Source organism: Eretmochelys imbricata, chromosome 6, assembly GCF_965152235.1.
Source record: "Eretmochelys imbricata isolate rEreImb1 chromosome 6, rEreImb1.hap1, whole genome shotgun sequence".
Taxonomy (NCBI): domain Eukaryota; kingdom Metazoa; phylum Chordata; order Testudines; family Cheloniidae; genus Eretmochelys; species Eretmochelys imbricata.
In genome coordinates, this window is record NC_135577.1 from 20,933,565 (window position 1) to 20,944,854 (window position 11,290).

Here is an 11,290-nt window from a genome sequence, read left to right on the forward strand (position 1 = left end):
TGGCTGTAGGCACTCCACCCCGCTGAGCAGTGGTAGCTATGTCTTCTTCTTATGGCTTCTCCCATCGACCTAGCACTGTCTACACCAGGAGTTAGGTCAGTATAACTACATCGCTCAGGGGTGCGGATTTTCCATACCCCTGAACGACATAGTTATACCAATGTAAGTTTGTGATGTAGACGACCGCTAAGAGTCAGACCTTCATTTGTACCATTTGTGTGCAGGAAGCAGGGGAGAGAAGAGAGGTTAACACTGATGGAAGACAATCCTGTTTTAGTGTCATAAACATAAGCTAAATTTTCATAACTGTTTTGAAAAATTACATACAAATTTTTACATACATTTGTATATGCAAAGCTCATTTTATGCACATACATTTAGGTAAGTATTTGCACATGCATATGCAATGGTCACTGTATGCAAAACTTCTATGTGCAGTTTTGGAGGTAGAGTTAAGGCTGCTTTGAAAATCTGACTCTGTAAACAATCAGCAAGTGATTTCTCATAGTAATAAATCACTAAAGGAATAAAGAAAAACCTAACCTTTTAGGTATTCTTACCTTCACTTTCCACCCTTTGCTGTAATGCCTTTCCTAGTAAGGATGATGTCTAAACTTGTGTAACTTTCTAGTTCTGGAGCATTTGTATTGAACTATGCACTGTCTGTACTTTTTATTATTTCCATCCTTTATACAACAGGTTCCCCTCCCTCCTGGATTAGGTGCCTTGAACAACTGAGTTCTGTATGATTTACTTTCAAACTGAAACCTGCTAACACACAGACAGATCACTCCAGTAATTTTAAATCCACTACACAGAATGCAAATGACTGGTTTATTTGAATTGTGAAGTGATAGGGCCTTGGGGGGAGGGAAGGGATTTGTAGTACTGAAGGATTTATTTCTTGACAAATTTCAGGTGAAATTTATTTTGTTTTGTTAAAAATAAACAATATTCAGGAATAAAGCAGCCCAATGCTATTTCAATGTCTCTTCTACAATTATTTTCAAGTTTGAACTGCTATATCAATCTAACTGGTCACCAAATGCCAAAGAGTTTACTTCATCAGTTTTTGATTTTCTAAATAAATTTATCAGTGGGGAAAAATTAAACAAAAATCCCATAAATATGCACTATAAAGATCAAGATCAACACTCATGGAATTTGATAAAAAATAATATACCACATGCCTAACATTCTAGGAAGGAGAATTTATCATACAAATGGCAGTAATATAAATTATTTATAGCAGACTGAAATTCTGACACTAACTTTACTATACAGTGGACTAGTGCCTTTATTCAGCTGCATGGACTCAAGGATTTTCCAGAAATGTGCATTACATTGGGCTACCCTGACACCTGGTGCATATTCATGCTCTCCAAGACCAGCTACTAAAGTGTGCAATGCAGGCGTATTGTTGAGCTAAATGGATTTCACATCCAGAGCGGGGCACAAATTAATTCAATATCTGAATTAAAATGCCATTTCATTTATGGTACAATATAACTGGAAAAAGAAACCATGTGCTAAGCTGTCACAAGACAATTTGGACAGAGTTCCTTTGAAATGGAAGGCCCTATTTGGATTTGAGCATTCAGGATACTTGCTGCCTTTCTCCTCCACAATATAAGCGAATTAAACACTACTTACTAATTATTGTCTGAACATCCTTGCACATGAATAATTTGGAGTGAAGTCAATGGGAGTTGTGTGCACAAGGGAACCACAGGATCATATTTAAAATTGAGAAATAACCAAAATAACCTCTTTTAAAAAACAAACCATTTCAGATACATTAAATTGTGCAGAAATGTCAGTTCATAGTGAGATAGCACACGCCCTAAAAACTCTGAATCAGCTACAAGTCTTTGAGATATTATCCCATATCTGAAAAGTTTCCCTCCCTCATCACTACCTCTGGGGCTCCCTCTGTGTTACTAACTTTGTGATTATTATTACTATTAATAGCAGCACACAGCTCTTTTAAAGCCCTTTGTATCAGTAAATCTCAAAGCGTTTTAACAAAGATGGTCAGTATCACTGCCCCTATTTCACAGATGGGAAACCCGAGACGCGGTATACCTTTCTCTAAAGCACTCTGGAATACAGTTCACATGAAAGATGTACTACATTTTATTTTATATTATACTGGTATAAAAAGAGGTGCATAATACAAAATCTATCTGAATTTTTAACAGGTTGGATAACTGGCTTCATAAGAGGGAATTTTTGGTTATCTGAAATACACGAATCATGTATATTATACAGATATACCTATAATTTCTATTTTGCCCTCGTGTTTTTTCTCCCATTGGGATAGCAGTTGTTACCAACTTGAGCCTCTGTTCTGCTATGTTTTAACATTAGACCCGTGGCCCAATCAACACAGCCGCAGCCCAAGTGACATCCTCAGTGTCATACGGGGGTGTGTGGGTGTGTGGAACCGCTGCATTAGACAGTTTACATCTCCAGGATGCTTTCCTTTAGAGCAGGGGTCTCAAACACGCAGCGGGCGTGGGGTGGTTTTCTGCAGCCTGCCAGCTCCCCGCGGCCCCCTGGTCCCCAGCATTTACCTAGAGCGGCTCTGGCCTGGTGCACACCGGGGGTGGAGCACCGCTCTGAGAAGCAGCCAGGACCTGGTGGAGGAGGGGCACAGGGGTCTGTGTGTTGCCCTGGCTACACCTCCAGGTACCTCCCCCGGAGCTCCCATTGGCCGCAGTTCCCCATTCCTGGCCAATGGGAGCTTCTGGGGAGGTACCTGGAGGAGCAGCCAGGGCAACACACAGACCCCTGTGCCCCCCACTCCAGGTCCAAGCCACTTCCCAGAGCGGCGCGGGGGCAGGGTAGGCAGGCAGGGAGCCTGCTTGGTGCACGCCGGGCCAGACCTGCCCCCTGAACCCCTCCTGCGGCCGAACCCCCTGCTACACCCCACACCCCTCCTGCACCCCCTGGGAGCAGGGAAGGGGCAGAGTTGGGGTGGGGATTTCAGGAAAGGGGATGGAGTGGGGGCAGGGCCAGGGCAGCGGGGGGCGGGAGGGGTGGTCAGTGGTGCGGCCCTCGGGCCAACGTACTCGTCCTCATGTAGCCCTCATGGTCATTTGAGTTTGAGCCCCCTGCTTTAGAGCGATGGCCACAATGTCAACATCGCAAGTGGGTTTTCAGGACAGAGAGAAGATTTAAGCCGGACGATGGAATTCTGAATGCTTATGGTCCCTTCACTTTAAACAAACGCTGTGCATGTGTTTAAGATTCAGTATGAGGAGCACACACACAGCTTCATGTACATGCAGACAGTGCATTAGGTGGTGTTGGCATTTAAGATCTGTGGGAAAAATTTTCAAAAAGATACAAAGGGGAGTCGGGTGCCCTATTGCCCTTTTTGCCTTTAAAAATAATTCTCCCTTTATTGTAGTAATATTAAATAATTTAAAAATTAAAAAGGCCAAACAAATTAAGTTCACAGGAAGATTTACTTCTCTCATGCTCTGCTCAACAGGAGGATATTTGACTGTTTAATAAAGCACTTCTTGGATACCAAAGTTTGAGGTCTAAATAACAGGATAAGGTCCTTTTAAATTAAGGTAGTGTGTTTTGGATTATTTCAATCACACCAGATGGCGTTTTGTTAATCTGGTAGATGTACATGTGGCTACATCTTAAAGCCATTGGGAGACTGAAACTGGTGCAGAATGCAGTGGGTTGCTTATTGAGTGGGGCATCTTGCTGGAAGCCTATGACACCAGTGGACCAGGATCTGCATTTGGTCTCTGGGTGGATTTTAAAGTATTGGTTACAATCTATAAAGCCCTAACAAGCCCGGGACCAGCCTCCCTGAGGGATTACCTCACTTCCCATGGCAGACAACCACAGTTGTGGTCAGCAGGGAAGCTCTAGTAGGATCCCCTTTGTAATAAAACAGATGGGGTGACTGGCAGGGCATTCTTTACGAGAGCTCAGAGCTTCTGGAACCTGCTCCCAACACTTAGTCCAAAACAGCACAAACTTGATGAGGGCATGCTGCAAAAGACACTTGTTCAACAGGATGTTTGGAGAAGGCTGAGGGATGTTCCCAATAATGCTGAAGGGGTGGAAAGGATTTCTGTAGGTGGCTAGCTAGCTGAGTTCCTGTTAAAATAATTATTTTAACAATGCTGGAACTTTACTATATCATTAATTATGTGGTAGGGCACCTGGAGCCTTGGATAGGCATCTGTAATCATTTTAAAATATATAAATGTGCCTAGAGCAGAAAAATTATACTGTGGGGGAAGGCTGTAACTGGCCTACAGTAGAATGCTGATGCAAATATTCTAATTATTCTTTAACAAAAATAGAACCAGTCATATGAATGCCAGGAATCAATACATATTCACATGCAGGCTAATGATAAAGGTTAGCAAGATTAATAAGGTAGATATACACACAGTTATAAATGACTAGTGAAAAAAGCACTAGCATAAATGCTAGTTATGAAAACGCAAACATGCACGCATACACGCAAGTGCACACACCCTTCTCACAAACTGATACAGACCAACGGGAAACGTACCTAAAGGAACCATCCAGATTTGCTCTATGAATGAAACTCAGCTTTGCATCAGCCCAGTACAGCTTCTGCTCATCAAGATCTATTGTGAGTCCATTAGGCCAATAAATGTCTGAATCAACAATTATTTTTCGAGTGCTGCTATCCATTCCTGCCCGTTCTATTCTGGGTGTTTCTCCCCAGTCCGTCCAATACATGTACCTAAAAAAAAAAAAAAAAAAGAGCGTGTGTTAAGAAGTTAAAATGCTCACTCATTGAAAGCAGCAATCACGTCTGAAGTTTAAAGTGTGATTTTTAATATTACTGTACAGTGGCATAATTACACAAATACCCCAAAGCTTTTACTAAACAAACACACACAAACTTAAACCAAAATTCCAGTGGTTCCAACAAGTTCCTGCAATAGGACAATGTATTTCATAAACTTTCCACATTGTATGAGAGATTACCATTCATCTCTCAATCTTAGAGTAGAGTCGCAACGTCAAAAGCATGTACAACTGTGTGCCGCATTCACAGGCTCAACTACTGCAACTGCATGTACTAATCACATTTACACATGCAAGCGATCAATTGTGCATCCAGCTGGCCAATTAGCTCATGTAATTATAGTAACTGCGCTCAAATTTTTGCAAGTCTGTGGACCACAAGGAAAGAATGAAGGTAAATGGCAGTGTTCCTTTAAATAAATAAACTGAATGTTTCTGTATACTAGCTACATCTCATTTTAAAATTTTGGTTTATAACAATCAGTTCTTTCTTTCTTTCTTTTTCATACCCAGGCTTGAGTTCAGGATTCTGGTTTTCCTCAGTTAGCAGCTTATGATTTTGCTATCACCTAAAGCAGTATGAAGGAAAGAAAGCAAACCCTTGCTCTGTGTTATCAGCATCAGCCAGGTCACCCCAACAGCACAGAATCTGGAATACAGACATCACCAGGTGAAAGCCCTCTTAGTTCACCTCATATTTATATTTAACTTTTAATTCTATGTGCATAACTCTGAAAGAATATATGAGAAGCAAGAAACATTTCCCTTCCCTCACAGCTAAGATGGGACCTTAAATCATCAGAGTTATACTCAAAACAATGAGGAGTCTGGTGGCACCTTAAAGACTAACAGATTTATTTGGGCATAAGCTTTTGTGGGTAAAAAAACCCCACTTTTTCAGATGCCTGGAGAAGTGGGTTTTTTACCCACGAAAGCTTATGCCCAAATAAATCTGTTAGTTTTTAAGGTGCCACCAGACTCCTTGTTGTTTTTATGGATACAGACTGACAAACAAGGCTACCCCTTTGATACAAAGTTATATTGATAGTACCAGCCGCGCCTTCCCTCACCCACAAGTGTGGCCACATTCATTCTGGTGTAAGAGTGCTTTTTTAAGAAAACCCAAACAACAACAAAAAAACCCCATCACTTTAGTAAGGGATTCAAGCTAACCCAAAAATGACATTCTATATACTGGAATAAAGGTGTCCACAATGGGGAAGAGAGGGTTATACCAATATAACTGGTAAAACTCTCAGGTAGACAGGGCCTTCATCTGAGTTCACCATCTGCAAAACGGGACTAATCATACTCCCTTCTCTCCTACCCCTTGTCTTTCTTGTTTATTCAGTCTGCAAGCTCCTCAGGGGAAGGATTGTCTGACAGTAGGTGTATTTAAAACACCTAGCATAATTGGCCCCTATATTTTGGGAAGGGCCTCTAAATACCGAACAACAACAAATGTTTCAGTTTACAACTAGTTAAATAAACATCTAATCTAATGTAGTATCCAGGGAGTTGAACCGTTTTCCAACTATAGGTATAGAAAATTATAACAATGTTTGATTCAATGTAATAAATTCAATGTAATAAAACAAAAACAAAAAACCATTGAAGCTAGCTGCTGTATCACAGGGGATGCAACAGACCACTGGAGAAAGAAATATGGGGTATAAATTTGATTTATAAGGCACCTTTGGTGAAGTGTGCCCAAGGCATTTAAATAGCAATCATAAAGTGTGCCAAATTAGAAATAAATTCAAGCATGGATGTAATATGCTGGGTATAATCTGAAGTTACAACAGGATAGATACACTTTGAAACACAACGCTGGTTTCAAAAGCAGCACAGCCATTGGAGCAACCATCCCTTTATGACTTGTAGCAAATGCCATTTGTTCAAATAAGTCATAAAAAATTGTCTATTAAATGTCACATTTTCAAAGATTCAAGATAATAAAGTGAAGTCTTAGAAACCTAAGTCTTAGGAGGTAACACAGAAAACCACGTTTTCAAGCAGGTGCCATTTTCTTACCATTTCATTGACATTTAAACAAGTTTTCTATTCACAATCCTGTCTAGAGGACTTAAAAGTAATTCAGTAACTGTTGAGCAGCATTTATCTTAGAACAAAGAGAAAAGAGATCACGGGAGGGTAAGTGGGAGAGGCAGACTGGCCTTCCCTTGGTTTTGTTTTCCCAAGTGCATACATTCAGACAACTCATATCTTTCGGTGTTAGTCTCCCCGTCAGAAATAATCAATTATATTTGCAGCTGAAACATGTCATGAAGAAAGGCTTGAATGCAGGGGGGAAATAGGAAGTTTCAAAATTCCCAAAAGTTAAAGAGTAAAAATTAGGGCTGTCAATTAATCTCAGTTAACTCAGGCAATTAACTCAAAAAAATTAAATCATTAATCGCAGTTTTAATTGCGCTGTTAAACAACAGAATACCAACTGAAATGTATTAAATATTTTTGGATGTTTTTCTACATTTTCAAATGTATTGATTTCAATTACGACACAAAATACAAAGTGTACAGTGCTCACTTTATATTATTTTTATTACAAAAATTTGCACTGTAAAAATGAAACAAAAGAAACAGTATTTTTCAGTTCACCTCATACAAGTACTGTAGTGCAATCTCTTTTATCGTGAAAATGCAACTTACAAATGTAGATTATTTTGTCACATAACTGCACTCAAAAACAAAATAATGTAAAATTTTAGAGCCTACAAGTCCACTCAATCCTACTTCTTGTTCAGCCAATCGCAAAGACAAACAAGTTTGTTTACATTTATGGGAGACAGCACTGCCCACTTCTTATTTACAATGTCACCTGAAAGTGAGAACAGGTGTTCGCATGGCAGTTTTGTAGCCAACACTGCAAGGTATTTACATGCTAGATATGCTAAACATTCGTAGGCCCCTTCATGCTTCAGCCACCATTCCAGAGGACATGCTTCCATGCTGATGACACTCGTTGAAAAAATAATGCGCTAGTTAAATTTCTGACTGAACGCCTTGGGGCAGAAATGTACGTCTTCTGCTTGGTTTTACCCACATTCTGCCATATATTTCATGTTATAGCAATCTCGGATGATGACTCAGCACATGTTCATTTTAAGAATACTTTCACTGCAGATTTGACAAAATGCAAAGAAGGTACCAATGTGAGATTTAAAAAGATAGCTACAGCACTCGACCCAAGCTTTAAGAATCTAAAGTGTCTTCCAAAATCTGAGAGGGATGAGGTGTGGAGCATGCTTTCAGAAGTCTTAAAAAAGCAACATTCCTATGCAGAAACTACAGAACCCGAACCACTAAAAAAGAAAATCAACCTTCTGCTGGTGACATCTGACTCAGATGATGAAAACGAACATGCATCGGTTCGCACTGCTTTGGACCGCTATCAAGCAGAACCTGTCATCAGCCTGGACACATGTCCTCTGGAATGGTGGATGAAGCATGAAGAGACATATGAATCTGTAGCCCATCTGGCATGTAAATATCTTGCGATGCTGGCTGCAACAGTGCCATGTGAACGCCCGATCTCACTTACAGGTGACATTCTGAACAAGAAGCAGGCAGCATTATCTCCTTCAAACGTAAACAAACTTGTTTGTCTGAGTGATTGGATGAACAAGAAATAGGACTGAGTGGACTTGTAGGCTCTAAAGTTTTACATTGTTTTGTTTTTGAATGCAGTTTTTTTTGTACATAATTCTACCTTTGTAAGTTCAACTTTCATGATAAAGAGATTGCACTACAGTACTTGTATTAGGTGAATTGAAAAATACTATTTCTTTTGTTTTTTACAGTGCAAATATTTGTAATAAAAATTATAAAGTGAGCACTGTACACTGTTTTCTGTGTTGTAATTAAAATCAATACATTTGAAAATGTAGTAAACATCCAAAAATATTTAAATAAATGGTATTCTATTATTGTTTAACAGTGCGATTAATCGCAATTAATTTTTTTAATAATTTGCTAGCCCTAATAAAAATTATTTCTTCTACATCATCCATCTAGTCTAGTACCTTGTCACCAGCACTGGTCCTTAACAGATGCTTCAGAAGAAGGTGTAAGCAATCCCACGCTGGCAATCATGGAACAACATGGCTGTGTAGGGACATTTTCTTTCTAACAAGGGTCAGTTAGTGGTTGGCTTATGCCATAAAACATGCACGTTTATAGCCCTGACATTTTTACCTAATGTGACCTGTGGAAACTGTTATTCCCTTGTCCAAAAAAGATCCACTTGTTTCCTCTGGCCTTGGAGAGAGATACTGGAACTGAGGCAGAAGCCAATGTATTGGAGTGTTCATATTTGATTACATTACTTGACAGAAGAAGTGAACAGATTGCATTCCACTGTTGTATGTGTCAGTTTAAACAATTCTAGGTTGTGGTGCTGTAGCTGTATTAGTCCCAGGATATTAGAGAGACCAAGGGGATGAGATAATATCTTTCATTGGACCAACTTCTGTTGGTGAAAGAGAAGCTCTCAAATTCTGTGTAAGCTGGAGAGCTTGTCTCTCTCACCAATAGAAGTTGGTCCCATAAAAGATATTACCCTCACCCACCTCATTTTAAACAATTTGCACAGTGGTGAGAGCCCATAAATGGATACTTTTATTTATTCTAACGAAACGAAAATGAACTATCAATGTCAAATCCTTTTCTGAATCCCACTAGGCCACTGGCATCAAAAACTTTTGACAGTGAGTTCCACAAGTTAATTATGGAGTGAGGGGGAGAGAGAGAAAGTTTTTCCTTGGATTGGTTTTCATTTGGTTCCTTTTAATTTCATTGGATGCTTCTGCAGTCCAGAATTTTGAGAAAGAATAAACTCTGATGTTCCATAAAGCACTTCCCAAATACACCTCCTATTTTGTCCCTTATTATATGTTCTCTCTGAATTACATAGTCTTAATCTTTCCCTCTCTCCTCATTTGGAATTTTTTCCCTTGCTTGTAATTCAAGTTCATACAAAATATGTAAAAAGAAAGAATATGTCTGAAGCTTAGAAAATGGTTTTGGATCCTCAGAAGACGACATTGAAGTGCAAAGTATTCTTTATACGGCCTGATTCAAACTCCCCTGAAAACAATGGTAAACTTTACATGCATTTTTTTTTTTTTTACACCCCTGAGCAACACTGCTAGGTCAACCTAAGATTTAGGTGTAGATCAGGCCTACATTAAACTTAACATGCGTCAGCTGACATCTTCCAAATCCTAGCCTAGATAAGGATACTGTGACTAGGCACTGCTGCTCTGAACTCAGATATTTTGGGTGAGGCAATAGCCTTGATGCCAAAATGTTCTGGCTTCTGTGGATTTATACTAGTTTAATTGTATGGTAATTTTTTTTTTTTTTTTAAGGAACCACCAATCCAATGCAAACTGTTACAGAAGAGTCAAGAATATCTTACCATGCCCAATTGGAAACCTGCAAATTAAAAATGACTTTGCACTATATTAAATAGTTATAGTAACCCCTCACTCATCATGAATATATTTAGATTTATAAACACAAACCACAAAGGAGCTCTAAGTGTCCATGACAATTATTTAAAAGTAAACCCAAAAATAAAACCAGCAGCAACCTCCTGCATGCACAGCAGGAACTAATTAAACCTTACAGAAGAAGGAAACAAAGAAGGAAAAATATGCCATCTTCCCTAAAAATACCCCTTCAGCAGCATCTTCCGATGAAGCTGGGAAGCAAGTTCCAAAGCCCAGGGAGCCCTGAAGAAGCACATCCTGCCAGCAGCTGCCTTTTTCTTTTATATCAAAAGGGTTCCAGCTTGGGAGACTCTGATGACCCCAGCTGTGGCCATATAGCATGAGCTGATGCACGGTTCCACAAGAGGACAAGTCTCAGGCCATGCAGAGCTTTACAGGACTAAACCAAGAAGTTACACAATACAACTGGAAACCCACTGCATGAAGTTTGCTTGATTTGCCTGCACACTAACTATACTCCCAATATTTAGCAGATTACCAGGGACCTTATTCATCCTCAGCCATGTGCACATGACTCCTGTAGAATTCAAGAGGAGTTGCACACATGCAGACTTCAATGGGAGCTACACGCAGACATACCTAACAATATAATATGGTCCAAGGGTAATAGAAACTGCAAGGAATGTCTAGCAATTCCCAGGGGCATTTGTCAAAACAAATATCACTAGATCAACAGGCAGTGAAATGGTAACGTTATCAACATTTCTGCAATGGGTCATTTTTCTCTTACACTTGATCCCTTGTGTTTTTTAACCTGTAGTACAAAAGGTGCCATGTAATACCAACTTCTATTTTACAATCCAGTTACTATTATTCTGCATATCTGCATTAGGCATGAGTACTATCATTTTAATGAGTATGTTGACTGGAAAGACACAGTAGTTGTTTTTAAAAATGTTTCCTATTTTATATAGAATTATACAGCTCCATTACCACCG

The 11,290-nt window shown here is 39.5% G+C and overlaps 1 protein-coding gene across 1 annotated transcript in view; it reads right to left on the minus strand.

Annotated features, from left to right (window-relative positions):
• Nucleotides 1-4,746, minus strand: part of LRP5 (LDL receptor related protein 5) — a 164,686-nt gene extending 159,940 nt beyond the window's left edge. Inside the window, 1 exon segment of the mRNA XM_077819867.1 lies at nt 4,553-4,746. Coding sequence (XP_077675993.1) covers nt 4,553-4,746 — 194 coding nt within the window.
• Nucleotides 4,747-11,290: the final 6,544 nt, after the last annotated feature.